Raw genomic sequence first — 16,107 nt, forward strand, 5'->3', positions numbered from 1 at the left:
GGCTGGGGAGGGCGGAGCCGCCGCACGACCGCCGTTAAAAGACCAGGTCAGAGCCGCGGGCGTGGCCCGCTCCCTGGCTTTCAGAGGCCGGTGCAGCCCCGGGGAGACGTTCCCGCCCACCGGGGCTGCCGCGGGGCGGGCATGGCCAGCATCACCCAGCTGTTCGACGACCTGTGCGAGGCCCTCCTGCCACGCGCGAAAGCTCACCTGGGTCAGCGCCGCGTGAGTCGGCAGAGGGCAAAGCGGAGCCTCAAGAGGGTGGCCTACAATGCTCTTTTCACGAATCTTTTCCAAGATGAGACTCGGAAGCTGCAGCCTGACCTCGCAAAGCTCCCGGTGGAAAACAAGGTGCTCATGCTGTCCTTTGACTTGAGGGTAGGTGGCCTGGGCCCCGAGGCCGACCGTTTGGAGGAGCTTGTGGAGACACTGGTCGCAGCGCCTTGCTGTCCGCTCGCGGAGGTGGGGTCAGTTTTGGACCTCCTGGTTCGGCTGGCCGGGACCGGGCCCCCTCAAGTCCTGCGGCGCCGCCGGGACTACTTCTTCAACAACAAGCACGTTGGGAGGAACGTTCCCTACGGAGGCTACGACTGCTGTGAGCTGAGTGTGTTTGAGATGGACGTTCAGTCTCTGATCTCCAGAGAGGAGCAGTTGTGTCAGGACATGATCCACAAAGCACTTCAGGTGATGGAGGCCCCGCCCGGCACTGGCCTGCCCTCTGTTGGGCTCTTCTCATATGGTGACCCCTGTGGTGACAGGTTTGAGAGAGACACCCGGGTCTCGCTCTTCGGAGCCCTTGTGCACACTCGCACGTACGACATGGATGTCCGGCTGGACTTGCCACCGGTGCCAGACAGCGCAGAACTGTCTGGACTAGCCATCAAGGTAGAGTGCTGCTTGCCCACCTGCAGCTCCCGAGGCATTTAGAGCTGCCTCCTTTGGCCTTTTTGCCGTGGTAAAGGTAGGATAGCTCCGGAGGCCAGGTCACTTAGTGGCTTCTGGAGGGGGCTTCCTGGGCAAGCACGCCGCTGCCCGCCTGTCGGCCAGAGCAACGAGCTGCTTTTCATCTTTTACCTGAGTGTTCGGTAGCCACATGTGGCAAAAAATGTTCATGTTACACATGTGGTTTTATGTGCCTTTTCACCTGTAACGTGGACTTTTCCCTGCATTGTTAAGTAACTCATCCTGTGATTTCATGGTTTTATAAATGCTGAAAGGTTGTGCTGTCCTTGCTCAGTCAGTCTCTTCCTACGAGGTATTTGGGTTGTTTCCCAACATAAGTAATGCTATAGCGAACATCTTGGTCTAAATATTTTTGTCTCTAGTATGATTTTACTGCCGGGTTCCCCCAAATGGAATATCCAGGTTGGAGGCATTTCTTGAAAAACCTCATTGTAAGTTCTGTTGGGGCTTATGCCTTGTATGAAATTGGAAATTGATACCTTAGTAGATTAATTCGTTAAGTGATTCAATGGAGGCAAACGCCGTGTTGCACACGTGTACTCAAGAAAAACAAGAAGTGTTCTGTTTGGTCTTTTCCGTGTGAGCGAATAGAGACGTGGGAAAGCCCTGGAGTTCTGACCCCACTCGGGTGAGATTTAGACCCAAACACGTACGTGCTGTTTTCCTCTTCGCTCTGGCCCAGGTTCCTCGGAGCGTGGATCAGTCTGAGGATGAAGGCTTCCAGTCAGCGTCCAACTTGACTCCCGACTCCCAGTCTGAACCGGGCACGACTCCCGACATCGACCTGTGGGATGCTGTGCTCACCTATGAGGCTAGTAAGCGGAGGTGCTGGGAACAGGTCGGCTGGTACGTGAACCTTTGCCTTTGAATGCACTGCCTTCCTCCCTGACCAGGATCGTGCCCCGCCTCAGAGCTCAGGCGGTCCTTCGTAGAAGCGGGGGTGACAGGATTAGGCGCCCGGAAGTTTTGGTCAAAGTAGTGCTCAAAGTCGTCTCTGTTTTGGGCGCTGGGAGGGACCCAGGGGGAAAGGACTTCTAGGCTTCACGGAGGCTCCCACTGTGCCAGGAACTTCTGCAAATCACCCTTCAAAAAAGTCAGGGGGCAACTGAGTTACACCCTCACCGTGAGGGCCCCTGGGCTTGGGGTGTTGCCGAAGGAACTTTCTTCATGCCCACTGTTCCTCGCATCTAGGAAGACTGAGGGGCGCTTTCTGGCCGGTAAGTTCCCGTCATAGCAGTGTCCCCTGACTGCTGCTAGCTGCTCACTCCCGGGGCCTCCCCCGGTCCAGAGGCCTCTGCACTCAGGACCTCTCAGAGTCCGTAATGTGTTGTATCTGTCACAATCTTCCGGAATGGGGATAGCGGACATAGATTTCCCGAATGTTTGGTCATGCACCCTCGTGTCACATCTCGTGTTGGCAGTTCTGTGGACTGCCAGTTTGGGGAGCACTGAGTGGAGGAATTGGGGTTAGCAGGGAGCTGAGTGCCTTCTGATGCAGTGTTGCCTCCCGCAGGGGCTCCTGCGGGTGAGTAGGTGCTCAGAGACACAGTTCTTAAGTTCCTATTGCGCGTGGGCAGTGCTCCTGCTGGGGTAGCTTTCCTGGCGTGGTCATCTTCCCCCACGTGGGTTCCTCCAGGCACGGCTCGCTCCCCGCCTCCCTAAGCACAGCCGGTGTCCGTAGCTGTCTCCAGGCACCTTCTCTGCCCGGTAACCCTCTCAGGTCCTAGTCCTGCCTTTGTGTACAGAGCGAATTAACCATCTGGCTTTCTGCTAACCCTTGACATGTCTAAAAACTAGCCCAGCAAGTTACACTTTGTTTTGTAAGTATATGCTAGTGGTATTTCATTTATTAGTTCCTACTTTGACCCCAAGAGTGAAGGTATCTGTTAAGAAGGGCTCCTCCTCGTGTCCAATTTGGAACAAATTTACAAAGAACCTAGCATTCTTTGCTGAACCAGGGGCCTCTCATGCAATCCACGCCTCAGGGATGAAGCCTGCACTGTGTTTCTGCTGGCTGAGCCACCGCATAAAGGAGTCCCTGGACTAGTATTTTAACCAGTAGGACTGAGGCTTCGCCGTCCAGTTGGAGCTTCACAGCTATATGCTCGTTAGCGTCTCCACTGACCAGTCAGAGCAGCTCCATTCTGACTGATCAGGACAGTGCTTTTAGGGCCAATCAAACTGAGGATTTGGAGTCAGACCAATCAGGGGCCAGGGGCAGGGACTTCTCTCTCTATAAGTCAGCTCCCATTTGGTGTGGGGAGCACCCCTTCCAGCAGGACTAACGACCGTGGGGTCGTCTCGCCTGGGCGGAGCTGTCTCGGGCCAGACTGGGGCATCTTGCGGGACTGGGATGGCGCAGCAGCACAGGGCCAGGCTGTGGCGTCCTAGTTGCTTAGAGTCAAGCTGTTTCACAGTGGCGCTGATTGCACTGAGTAGCACACACCGCACCCCAAGCTGGGGCCTCCTCTTGGCCTTGAATTAGCAGCTGACACTGCTTTTCTAGGCTTAGTTTTCCAGGTCACTGTTTAGAAGACCTGACTGTTCCTGGGGTCTCTCTCTGCCTCTGCTGCGGCACTGAATGTCCGTGTCCCCACCATGGTGGTGTTCCCTGTGAGGGGCCTTGTACCTGGCAGCATGGGCCTGGGCGGCCTCTGCCCCTTCTGCTCCTAAACTGACCCCGTTGCACCTGTCCCCTGAGGCCTTTAATCCAGGTTTATTTAGTGAATCTTTTGAACCTGTTTCAGTATTTAAGTCCCAGCTTCCAGCTAGTTGGCTGCCATGAGCTCTGGCAGTGGGCAGGGAAGGAGGCTGTGTTCCTGGCAGAAGCAGAGCTCCTGGCCCACCCACAGCCCCAGGATCGCAGACTCTGCTTCTGCCTCAGCCCTCTGGAGGACCCCTCCCCTGTGTTGCTCCCCAAGACCCAGGCTGGTCTGCAGGATCCTTCTGCTGTCACCTGGTGTCTGCCACCTATCCTGGGGGAGGCGATTTGTTAAGGGCTGAGTTCTCTGCGGGGACAAGGGCGAATTTAGTCTTTTCTTTCATGGGCTTTTCTCCCTTGGCTCCGAGTCATGGCGGGTAAAATATACTAACGAAATGTACCACTTTAACCATTTTTAGGTGTACGGTTCAGTGGCATTTGTGCATTCACATTGTTGTCCAGCTGTCACCACCACCATCTCCGGAACTTTTTCATTGTCCCAAATGAAACCTTGTCCCCATTAGACACTAACTCGCTCCCCAACCCCTCTTCCGGCTCCTGGCACCCGCCTTCCTCCTCTCTGCCTCTGAATCTGCCTTGCTGGGATTTTGTATAAGTGTGATCATATAGTACTTGTACTTCTGTGACTGGCGTAATGTCCTCAAGGTCCATCTTTGTAGCAGGTGTCAAGGTGTCCTTTCTAAGGCTGAGTGACACCCCATTGTGTGGGTGGACCACGTTTCCTGACCCACCCCTCCATCGATGGGATCCCGCTGCTGTGAACATGGGTGTGCAAACTTCGTGCTTGTTTTTAATGTTAAAATACTCTGTGGGCAGCCATCCCTGTCCCCAAGACCCCAGTGTGCGCTCGTGGGTCCCACTGCTCCCTGGTTTCTGCACGGAGTTGTCCTAATGGGATGGATCGTAGCCAGCGCTGAGTCTGCCAGACTGAGAGGCTGCTGATTGGTCGGGATTCACCCCAATCTGTATTTCTTAGACGTCTTATTGTTATGAATCATGTTCTCCTGCCTTGTTCGTATAGCTAAGGTGCCTGTGGCTCTGTCTCTCACAGCCCCCCAGGCCACAGAGAGGAGCCCTACCTCACTGAGGCGGGAAGGGATGCCTTCGACAGGTTCTGCAGGCTCCGCCAAGGGGAGCTGCAGGTGCTCGGCGGGGGCCTCCTGCAGGCCGCGCGGCCCGTCCTGGTGAAGGAGCACGAGCTGGTGAAGGATGCCCTGAACGTCCTGATCGGGGTCGTGTCTACCACGTTCCCCCTCTGCCAGGTGAGGGCGCTCATGTGCGGTCGCCGTGCCAGCGCGGGCTTGACGGCGACACTGGGCAGCACACGGGGTGGAGCACTGCGCGGCGCAGGGAGCATGGCCGGTGCAGCGAGGCCTTCCCAGCGATGCCCTCTTCCCTCAGTTCTAAAATTTTTTAACGTCCTTCTACAAACTGAACAAAAGCAAGCTGCTTATCGCTGGTGAAGCACTAGCATCAGGCCCGCCGTCTCCATGCCCTGCCCCTGCCAGTGTCCTGGGCCGGGATCGTGCGCAGACCGGCCTTGCAGGCAGGTGACTGCGCCGGCTCTTCTCACTTCCAGGGACATCTCTTAAGTTTAGCTGTTGATCTGTTTTGAGTTTACTTCGGCATCTGGTGTAAGGAAAGGATTCAACTTCATTCTTTTGCATGGAGAAGTTCAGCTTTCCCAGCACCATTTGTACTTTTCCCATCAGATGGTCTTGGTACCTTGTCAGAAGCTAATGGGTCACGTCCGTGAGGGTTTGTTTCTGGGTTCTGTTTCGTTGCATCTGTCTATTTGCCCTCATGACAGGACCACACTTGTTTTGATGACTGTAGCTTGGTAGTAAGTTTTGGACTCAGGAAGTATGAGTCCTCCAACTTTTTTCTTCTTTTTCAAGATCGTTTTGGTTATTAAGGTCCTTTTGCATTTCCATGTGAACTCCAGAACAGGTTTCCCTGTCTCTGCAAAGCCACCGTTGGAATGTTGATGGGGGCTGCACTGAGGCCGCAGGTCGCTCGGGAGCACTGTCATCCTAACGGTGTTGGGGATCTCAGTCTGTTTCGGCAACGTTTCACAGTTTCACTGCAACAGGCCTTTCCTCCTCTTCTTTAAATTCATCTCTTAAATATCTTATTCTTATGTTGCTGTTGTAATTAGAATTGTATTCTTAATTTCTTTTTCAGATTTTTTGTTGCTAGTATGTAAAAACACAACAGATTTTTGTGTGTCGATTTTAAGGCTGCAACTCTGCTGAATCCATTTGTTGGCCGTGACGGTTTTTCACGGACTGTCAAGTGGCCTCTGTATGTAAGATGGTGCCATCTGCGAACGGAGGTAGCTTTACTTCCTTTCCAAGCCGATGCCTTTTGTTTCTTGCCAGTCGCTCTGACTGGAACTTCCAGTCCTGCTTGGGCAGCGAGGGCGCGAGCAGGCGTCCCGGTCTGGCCTCCGATCCTGGGGGAGAGAGCTCCCAGTCTGTCCCCACCGACCGACGTTAGCCGTGGGTTCCGTACGCGGCGTTTGTCGTGCTGAGCGGGTTCCCTCCTTCTCCCGGTCCACTGGGTCCACTCGAGGTAATCATGGTTTTTCCGCCCCTTCATTCTGTCAGCGTGGTAAATAATAACCATGTGGATAGACGGAAAGGAGAAGGAAGCACGTAGCTGGGATATGTGCGTTCCAGACGGATGCCTTTGAAGTGGGTAACTTGTCAGTGAAAAGCTTATTGTCAGTCACTTACATTATAGGAGAGTTTTGGTGTTCGATTCAATGTCCTTGTTCTAAGGTCTTTTTAGATTTTCTGTTTCTTCTTGAGACAGTTTTGCAACTTTGTGTTTTTCAGGAATTTGTTTTATTTAGGTTTGGTATTTTCTTTGATCCTTTTTCATTTCTGTAAAATCACTAGTGATGTCCCACTTTCATTTCGGAGCCTTTTTTTTTTGAGTTATGCTGGAAGTGTCAATTTTGTTGATCTTTTCAAAGAACGAACTTTTGGTTTCACGATCCTTTTCGTTGTTTCTACTCTCTGCTTTATTTATCTCTGCTCTCATTTTTGTTATTCCCTTTTTTCTGCTTTGCGTTTAGTTCACTTCTTTTTAATAATTCCTTAAGGTGTACAGTGGTTTTTTTTTCTTTTAAATTTTTTAAATTTTTTTATTTTTGCAGTGCAGTTATTGGTTTGAGACCTTTTTAACATAGGCACTTAAGGCTGCAGATTTCCCGGTTGACACTGCTTCCACTGTGTCCGCTACGTTTTGGTTGTCAGCCTTCCTGGTTGTAAACCATATTGTGGGAACATGCTGTGGCAGGTATTGTGTTCATTGTTTGTTATTTCCTCCGGGGACATCCCAGGTGTCAGGCTATCAGATCCAGGGGCACTTTGTTAAAGCCTCTGTGTCCAGGACGGTTGTTCCGTGCGCACCTCTGGCCTCCTTGTGTCGCGTGGAAGGCACCCTGTTGTCCTGCGCTCTTTCCCACAGATGGCTCGCCCGCCACTTTAAACGTGTGCTCAGTGTGGTCAGTGAAAAGTTACACCTCGTTTCTGTATGTTTTTATTACTACGGTGGGACAGCGGAGTATGCTTTGCGGCCATCTCCTTTCTGTTGTTGGGACTTCCTGTCTGTGTCTTGGGTCGGGACTCTGTCTTAGGGGCCCCGGGCGGTGACGTGGTTGGGCGCATGCAGCAGGCGGGGCTCTGGAGGCCTGTGGCCTCAGCGACCTCTTCCCTGCCCTGTGCAGCTGACTCAGGCCTTCATGGTGAAGCAGGGCGTCCACGTGTCGGGGACGTCCCCCGACAGCATCAGCAGCCTCCTCTCGGAGGTGGCCGAGTGCGGGACCCACTACGCACGCCTGAGCCACTTCTCCCTGCAGCCCGTGCTGGACTCCTCGTGCAGCGAGGGCCTCGTGTTCCAGGTAGGCCCGGCCTCCTCAGGGGTCCCTCCGCAGGACACCTGCAGACCTCACTTTCCTTGTAACCTGTAAAGCCCGGAGGTCATCCTTTGAGGACGGCATGTTTTACTTCATTGTCACTGGAAATCTGGGCAGACACGTTTGGGCTGTGGGACGGTGGGAGGCGGGGGTGGCGACATTTGTGGGGCCCGGGGGAAGAGCCAGGCGGTGTGGAGTGGGCCCACGCAGTTGTTCCCCACCGGGTCCCCAGCAAGCTGCATGGCGACCGACAGGGTGGACCTCCCTTACTTGGCGCGTCGGAGCTCTGGGAGCCGGGGAGCCCAGTCTTCCTCGCAGCCTTACAGCTGGCCCTGCACAGTCCCCTGGGACAGCGGGGCCATGCAGGCTGAGCGGGGTGCTTTGGGAGCACCAGCTGGTCGACGCCAGGAGGCGGGGCGCGCGGGTTCCTTCACACTGTGGCACTCAGCTCGGTGGTCGGGGCGACACGATGAGGTTCCGGTTTTAGATGGTGTAGGCGGGGTCCATGGCAAATGGGTCGGAGTGGGCCGGGCAGGCAGAGGGGAGCTGACGAGGGCGGGACTGTCCGTGGGTCACGCAGCAGGTCGGCTGTCTCCTTGCTAGTGGTTTGGAGCATTTCCTGCCCACCAGCCGTGAGCTGAGCTGGGGCCACCCAGGACACATGTCACTGAGGCCCCAGTGCCCTGAGCAGCCAGAGACTCCATCGGAGTTGGCATCTGCACAGTGCCTGGCCACCCCTTCTAGACCCCGCCGGGGATCCCCAGGTTTATTTCCTGGGGCGTCTGCCGCTGGCTGCAGAGGCCAGGTGTGCAGTGCACCTGAGGTCCTGGTTCTCAGCTGGGCCGGGCTGTGACCCAGAAATGTGGCTCCAGGGTGGGGGTGGTGCCCCGCCCGGCCCCTTATCCCAGAGCACCCCCTCCGCCGGCCCACAGGCCTTCACCAGCGGCCTGCGGCGGTACCTGCAGTATTACCGGGCCTGTGTCCTCTCCACCCCGCCCACCCTGAGCCTCATTGCCATCGCCTTTCTCTTCAGGAAGCTGGGCCGGCAGCTCAGGTGAGCCGCATGTGGTGGCCGGTGTGGGGGATGGGGGGCAGGGACTGTGAGGACGGCTCCTGCTCCAGCTGAGCTCACCAGGTGCTGGATGCCATGGCGGGCCCCATCCAGGGTGGGGCTCCTGCCTGAAGGACACACAGGGTCCCCACAGACCGGGCCCCTGGCACGCAGGAGCTGTTTAGCTAACCCAGACCAAATGTGAGATGTCGGCAGGTGTGTCTAGGTAAGAGACAGTGAGGTGTGGGCCCTGGGGAGGCGAGTTCAGGTGGCGGGGAAGAGGCTTTACAGGTAGAGGGTAGGAGTGTGGAGGCCCCAGCTCACGCCCCCCCCCACGAGAGTGCTGCTGTGCGCAGCACAGACTGCAGTGGAGTAAGAGGAGGTGGCGACCTGGGTAAGGCCGTGGGGGCCCAGCGTCCTGTACTCAGGAGTCTTGCCTGAGCCTGGGAAGAAGCTGGGGCGGGGTCCAGCAGGAAGCTGCAGTCTGAGGTCTTTGAGGTGCGGATGCTTTTAAAAAGCCAAAGCACGAAGATAGGGAAGGGCCTGAGACACATTCTGTGCACCTGCTCTCACCCAGGCCTGGGGCCTCTGAGCCCCTGCGCACCTGCTCTCACCTGGTTTCCGTCTAGGTACTTGGCCGAGCTCTGTGGTATAGGCACCTGCGGAGAGCCCAGGGCCGCGTTCCCCACCGTGAGTTGTGCATTCTTGCTGTGTTGGCCCGCCAGGCTCCGGGAAAGGGAGTGAGGCTGCGTGTGGCTGCGGGGTGGGGCTTCTTTGTGTGCACAGGGCAGGGCGCGTGTGTCAAGCCCTTCCCCTTGCTGTCCCTAGGGGGTGAAGCTGCTCTCCTACCTGTACCAGGAGGCCCTGGACAATTGCAGCAACGAGCACTACCCGGTGCTGCTGTCCCTGCTGAAGACCAGCTGCGAGCCCTACACACGGTGGGGCCTGGGGGCGGGGTGGGGTGGGGCTGCTTGACCTGGGGGCACCATACACAGTCCAAGCAGATGTTTTGAGCATCTGCTTGGTCAGACACCCGCTGTGGGCAGGGATCACAGATGGGGAGGGGAAGGCAGGGTTGGCGGGCTCCCTGGGCAGACAACTGCACCCCGTGGCTGCCACGCCTACTCGACACTCTCCGTGCCTGCCTCACCGCTGGCCCGTCCACCCGGCAGGTTCATCCATGACTGGGTGTACAGCGGGGTCTTCAGAGACGTTTACGGCGAGTTCATGATCCAAGTGAACCATGAGTACCTGGGCTTCAGAGGTAGGTGGCGGCTGGCTGTTGGGCTGCGTGGGCCTCCACGCCATCAGGTGGGTCAGGGCAGTCAGTGGGTGCAGGCCAGCCACGTGTCCTGTCCTATCTTTAGACAAGTCTTACTGGACGCATGGCTACGTGCTCATCTCCAAGGAGGTGGAGGACTGCGTGCCCGCGTTCTTGAAGCACATCGCACATGACGTGTACGTCTGTGGGAAGACCATCAACCTGCTGAAGCTCTGCTGCCCGCAGGTGAGGAGGGACCCTCGTCCCCAGCTCTTGGGAGCCAAGATCTGGCTGTGTCGCTGGAGCAGGGTTGTGGTGACCTGAGAGAGGTGAAGGGTCCCCATTCCGGGCCCCTATTCCGCGGTGGCAGGAAGAGCGAAGTTGTTCCCCAGGGGCAGCATGCCCCTTGTCCCATTGGGCAGGATGGTGTAAGTGGTTGTGTCCCCCGGCTTGGGGGACTGGCTGTGCTCTGGAATGGGGGCCTCTGCCAACATCCACATGGCCAAGACTTGGGTGGACAGACGGGCAGCCTTTGCAAGGTGCTGGCCGATGTCTAAGCAGGGAGTCAGGCAGGCTAGCTGTGTGGGCCTGGAGGCTCCAGGCAGCAGCAGCAGTGGGTGGAGTCTGGACCAGGGGCCCAGTTGGCCAGCTGAGTGCAGGGCCTGGCAGGGTCAGCCTCAGCTGTGGCCAGCGGACCCCTCTAGTGCCGGGCTGGAAGTAGCCTGGAGCCGCCAGGACAGGCACAGGGCCTGTGCAGGTGAGGGTTTCCTGAAGACTGGCTGCGAGCATTCCAGTGGGCAGGGCTCCCAGGGTGGCGTGGAGCAGGCGTCCGGTCTGTCTCATCTGGCTGATCTGGCTGATGTCAGTGAGTGGCACTCCTCCAGCGAGGCGGGCTCTGCAGATCTCCAGGTCTTCACAGCTTCTGAAGCCCCTCGTGGGGTCGGACCTGGTAGCAGCTGCAGGGAGCCTTGGCCTGGGCACAGACCCCAGGCAGCCTATCTGGTGCTCTCAGAGCCGTGGAGGATGTCATGCCCTCTGGTTGAGAAGTGAATGGTCCACATGGGTCACCGGGAGCATGGACACAGTGTGGACGGGGCACACGTGTCACTGGCTCACGCGCCACCCCCCACTCCCTCCCCCGGCAGCACTACCTCTGCTGGTCCGACGTCCCTGTGCCCCGGATCTCGGTGATTTTCTCCCTGGAGGAGTTGAAGGAGATCGAGAAGGACTGTGCTACTTACGCAGGGCGGATGGAGAGGGTGGCTCGCCACAGCTCCGTCAGCAAGGAGGAGAAGGTGCGAAGCCCGCGGCTGGGTCTCCCCACCTGCCTCCCTCTCCTCTGGGGCACTGGGTGTGGGGCATGGGGGGTGGTGCTGCCCGGTCCTGTCCTGGGGTGTGCCTGGTGGGAATGCCCTGGCCAGGGGCTTTGTCCTCTTTTCCTCGGCGTGGCTGGGCTCCACCTTCCCAGGGAAGGCCCTGAGCCCCCAGGGTCCCCTGCAGGGCCCATGCATGGGGACCTGGGGTCTGGCCCCGGACGGCTCCTCAGGAGCATGCTGACGTCTTGGAGCCTTGTCGCTGTGAGGGTGGCTACTTGCCCTCAGAGCTTGGCTCTGTCCCCGGAGGAGACCGTCTGGGGTCTGAGCAGCCCCTTCCCAGGCCACCCTCCACCCCAAGGGAGGGGATGCAGTTAGAATGCATGGGTCACTGATGATCTTTTTCAGGAGTTACGAATGGAAATTGCAAAACAAGAGTTAATTGTGCAGGCCCGCGAAGCTGCGTCCAGAGTCCTGAGCGCGTTGAGCGGTGCGTGTGGCTCGGGTCCTCCTTCTGGTTCTGGGGGTGGCCAGTCGGGGGCCCCTCTCGATGGCGCCCGTCTGTCTCCACTAGATCGGCAAATGTCTGAACGGATGGCCTCGGACGCCCGGAAGCGAGAGCAGTTCCAGAGGCTGAAGGAGCAGTTCGTGAAGGAGCAGGAGGTGGGTGGGCTGCGGGCCCAGGCGGGGGCAGGCTCGCCAGGTCGGGTTTAACCAGTGTGGCTGGTGTGGGCGTGTCGTGCAGCGACGCCGGGCAGCCAGGCAGGAGGAGCTGGCCGACGACTTCAGCTATGCCCGTGAGCTGCGCGACAGGGAGCAGAGGCTGAAGGCCCTGGAGGAGCAGCTGGAGCGGAAGGCGAGGTAGGGCGGCCGTGGGTGGAGCGGTCATTCGAGGTTGACCCTCTGGGGCAGGGCCGTCACACGGGCGCCGTAACTGGTTTGACGTTAGTGACGGTCCTTTTACTTTTTACTTTCAAAATGTTCACGTAGCCTTCTCGACTCCGTGCTTTTGGATGTTGATGTGTTCAGGTGCCCTTAGCCGCCTGCAGAATGTCTGCTCGTGGCTGGTTCGTGTGGACTGAAGTCCAGACAGGTCCACCCAGTGTCTGCTTGTCCCACCTTGTTGTTCTCTTTTTAAGCTAAGCAGCTCCTGTTCATTTCATTCTAAACCTGTCGTGAGCCTGACGGACACGGGGTGTTTGCCCAGCCCAGCAGCTGACAGTTGGTCTTATTATGGGGTTGTGCTTGGCCCGCCCTCCCCTGTATCTCCCTCAAGTGGGGAGCAGGGCTCGTGTCTTGAGGGGGCCTTTGTGGGAAGGGCTGTCCCTTCCTGCTCATGGCCTTGGGCATGTTGTCCCGACCGACTAGATACTGTTTATGGAGCTGAGGCCTGGAGCCAGCGATGTGTGAACATGTCAGTGTGTGTGACCGTGTGTGCTTCGTGCTATCTTTGTACAGATATCCACATGTGTAAATCTGCACACACATCAGCGTGCGCGTTTGGGTGGGGGTTATCGTCCTTTTCACATGTGGAGGAAATGGGCTAGGGAGGCTGTGGCCCTGGCCCGTGGCAGCCAAACTGGAAACATCCAGTCTGGTTTGAACCCAGCTCCCTGCCTGTGAGAGGATCGCAGCCTCGGGGCGGCCTCCGGGGCTGGCTTCGAATTAACCCAGGCGAGTAGAACGTACATGCTGTGCTCTGTGCTCTCTGCGCTGGGCTCCAGGGCTCTGCCCTAAAACAGGACGATGCCGTCTGCGGTTCAAGGAGCAAGGCCGCTGGGGGGCCTCGCCATCCCCTGCCTGTCCCTTTGCCTCTAGCTGCCCAGGGCTCACTCTGGTATCTGCCAAGCCCTGGCTGGCACCTGCCCCCAGGCTCCCAGTCTGCTGGGCAGAATGACTGGTGGGTCGAGGCCTCTGCAGGAGCTGTAGGGGCCCAGAGGGACCAGCTGGTAGCCTAGGCAGGGTGCTGGGCTCTGCAGACTGCCGCCTGGGCTCCACCATGGGGACCCATCCCAGTTTGCAGGGAGCCAGCTGGACATCGTGGGGTGCCTGGTAACCAGTCCTCTGTGGGTATGGCTGCAGGCAGGCGCTGGTGGACCATTACAGCAAGCTGTCTGCGGAGGCGGCCCGGCGGGAGCAGAAGGCACTGTGGAAGACGCAGAGGCGCAGGCTGGCGAGCGCCCGGCTTCGTTTCCTCTTGGAGGACCAGGAGCGCGTGCAGGTGCCACTGCGGCCTGGGGGCCCAGCGCGTCCCGTGGGCTCTGGGGACTCGGGACCCCCTGAAGCTGCCTGGGACCTGTGTGCCCTCCTCAGGTGCTCAGAGCGGGCGTGCTGGGGAGAGGCCGTGCTCACCTCGGGCCACACGGTGCTGCCATGGGTGGTAGACCGTGGCCACCGGCGGCTGTGGGTTGCATTGCATGGGGCTGAGTGCCAGCTCTGCTCCTTGCCGCCCAACCTTGACCCCACATCCTACTGACTGAACTCCAGGCGATGCTGATAGACGTGTCCGAGGGGAAGTCCCTGGAGCCGACAGCCATCCGCCCGAGGGCACACTCCCAGGTGAGGGGCCAGGGCGGGGTCCAGGGTGGGTAACAGGACTGAGCCTGGGTGCCCAGGCCTGCGCTCCCCAGGGAGTACAGTGGGCACCGGGCCTGTGTCCTCAGAGCCCCCCACTTTATGGGTTTCAGTGCTGGTTGCAAAACTGAACTTGGGGACAGAGCCAGATAACTGGAGAGACCAACATGCACTTGTGTTTCAGGCCTCATCTCTAGGCCCCGAGCATCCTGATGGAGGCAGCAGCTGTGACCCTGGGTGTGCAGAGCAGCGTGTGGCTGCCCAGGACGGCGCGAGCAGGCCGACACCACAAGCCCTAGAGCATGCTCCAGGAGGGGCCTGCGGCCTGGGGCAGGCGAGGGTGCCAGGGCCGTTCTCTGCAGATCTCAGCCTCCAAGACTTCCTGCCCCCTGGCCAAGGGGCCGAGCAGCCTGCACACACTGCTGCAGCTGCCGTGCTGGAGGCTCTGCAGACCATCGGCTCAGACCTGCCTTCCTCGGTTCCATCCACAGCAGTGGGCACCGGTCCCTCAGGACCACAGGAGTACGATTTCAGGACCGTCCTGAGGCCAGCTGTGGTCCCTTCGGCCTCCCCAGGGTCCCTCCAGACTGTAGGAGGTAGATTGGGTTGTGAGGGATTGCAGCTGTGCGGGGACACGCACGTGCAGCTGGACACATGCGTCCCGGATGAGCAGGTGGCTCTGCCTTACCCACACTCACCCAGTAACAACTGCCCCCAGGAGGGAAGCAGCCAGGCCATGGGGCACATGTCAGAGGGTGCTGTTCCCTCAGGGGGTTATGCTTCCAGGATGGCCAGTTCCCGGCCACGGTGGAATGTCCACGGACACGTGTCTGACGCCAGCATCAAGGTCGGGGAGAACGTGTGGGACGAGGTCCCCACTCGGCCACGGTGGAATGTCCATGGACACGTGTCTGACGCCAGCATCAGGATCGGAGAGAACGTGTGGGACGAGGTCCCCACCCGGCCACGGTGGAATGTCCATGGACATGTGTCTGATGCCAGCATCAGGGTCGGGGAGAATGTGTGGGACGAGGTCCCCATCCGGCCACGGTGGAACGTCCACGGACACGTGTCTCAGTCCCACATGATGCTGGGGTTGCTCTCAGGGGAAGCCCAGCCTGCTGAGGCCAGGCCCCGTCAGCACTCCCCTGATCACTTGTCCCTGTTAGGCGTCAGCCTAGGAGCACAGAGCCCTGCCAGGGACAGTGTGCCGGGGCTGCCCACAGAACTGGCTTCAGATGGCTCCTGCACTCAAGTATCTGGCTCCGGCCCCAAGGAGGACAGTGGCCCCCAGGCCTCACCGTCTGCTGTGGCTGCACCCGGTGCTCTGGGAGACAGCATCCCTGAGGAGCCAGGTCATTGGGACCCCAAAGCTGTTTTGTCACTGGTGATATCTGTGGGTCCGAGGGGGAGGGAGGAGGGTGAGAAGTATGCTGTCCTGGGACTCGGGGCAGTGCTGCCCCACAGTGGGCACTGGCCCTGACATCCTTTCCTGTCTCATTTGTGCTACTCGGGCCCAGGAAGGAATGGGGACAGCGAGGACCTCTCTCCAAGTTGGCCTTCCAAGTCCCAGGTCAGGGCAGCCAAGGTCGAGAGTTGGGGGTCAGGGGGCGCCCACTTTGTGGTTCAGGGCTGGTAAGGGTCTGTCCTGCAGGGTCAGGCACATGTGGCCACCTGCCCGCCCTCCCACTGAGGTGAAGGGCAGGGCATTGATACTGGCTGTTTTAGGGAAGCGTGGCCACCCAGAGCAGCCCAGGCTTGGAGGAGGAGGAGGAGGCAGCTGCAGCGGCCCAGGCCCGGGAGGAGGCCTACCTGGCAGGCCTGGCAGGGCAGTACCGCCTGGAACAGTACCCAGACAGCTACGAGGCCATGTGTGAGTGGGCTGGCCATGGCAGGTTGGCGGAGGCTGGCCAGTGTGTCCCGCAAGTGCGACCTGGGCCATCTTGTCGTGCAGCGGAGCCTCCCATCGCCCGCCTCCTTCACCATGGGCTCCCACGGGCCTTTGCCCTCCCTGAGGACTCCCGGGGCCAGTCAGATGCGGATGAGACTGCGGTGCCGCTGAGTGAGCTGCTGCCGCTGCCAGTGCTTATGAAACACTCGATCACAGCCCCTCTGGCCGCCCAGTGAGTTCCTGCCTGTGTCCCTGCCCGTGTCCCAGCCGCGCATCCCCGCCCAGCCCGTGGTACCCAGCACCCCTGACTCCAGGCCCCTCCCGCCAGCATCTCCTTGGTGAACAAGGCTGTGGTGGACTACTTCTTCGTGGAGCTGCGCCTTGAGGCGCACTTCGAGGCCCTGCGGCAC

General features: G+C 58.9%; 1 protein-coding gene across 1 annotated transcript; it reads left to right on the forward strand.

Moving 5' to 3' along the window:
- Positions 1–141: 141 nt before the first annotated feature.
- On the forward strand, positions 142–16,107 carry TUBGCP6 (tubulin gamma complex associated protein 6). The gene is made up of 20 exons (XM_025050994.1): positions 142–882; positions 1,643–1,806; positions 4,734–4,944; positions 7,419–7,592; positions 8,540–8,661; positions 9,288–9,348; positions 9,487–9,596; positions 9,831–9,922; positions 10,026–10,165; positions 11,065–11,214; positions 11,641–11,722; positions 11,807–11,895; positions 11,978–12,093; positions 13,315–13,453; positions 13,720–13,791; positions 13,991–15,161; positions 15,327–15,379; positions 15,535–15,679; positions 15,761–15,929; positions 16,012–16,107. The coding sequence occupies exons 1-20, from the start codon at positions 142–144 to the stop codon at positions 16,037–16,039; spliced, it is 4,029 nt and encodes a 1,342-aa protein (XP_024906762.1). The 3' UTR covers positions 16,040–16,107.

This window comes from Pteropus alecto, unplaced genomic scaffold (assembly GCF_000325575.1).
Source record: "Pteropus alecto unplaced genomic scaffold, ASM32557v1 scaffold118, whole genome shotgun sequence".
In the NCBI taxonomy this organism is placed as follows: domain Eukaryota; kingdom Metazoa; phylum Chordata; class Mammalia; order Chiroptera; family Pteropodidae; genus Pteropus; species Pteropus alecto.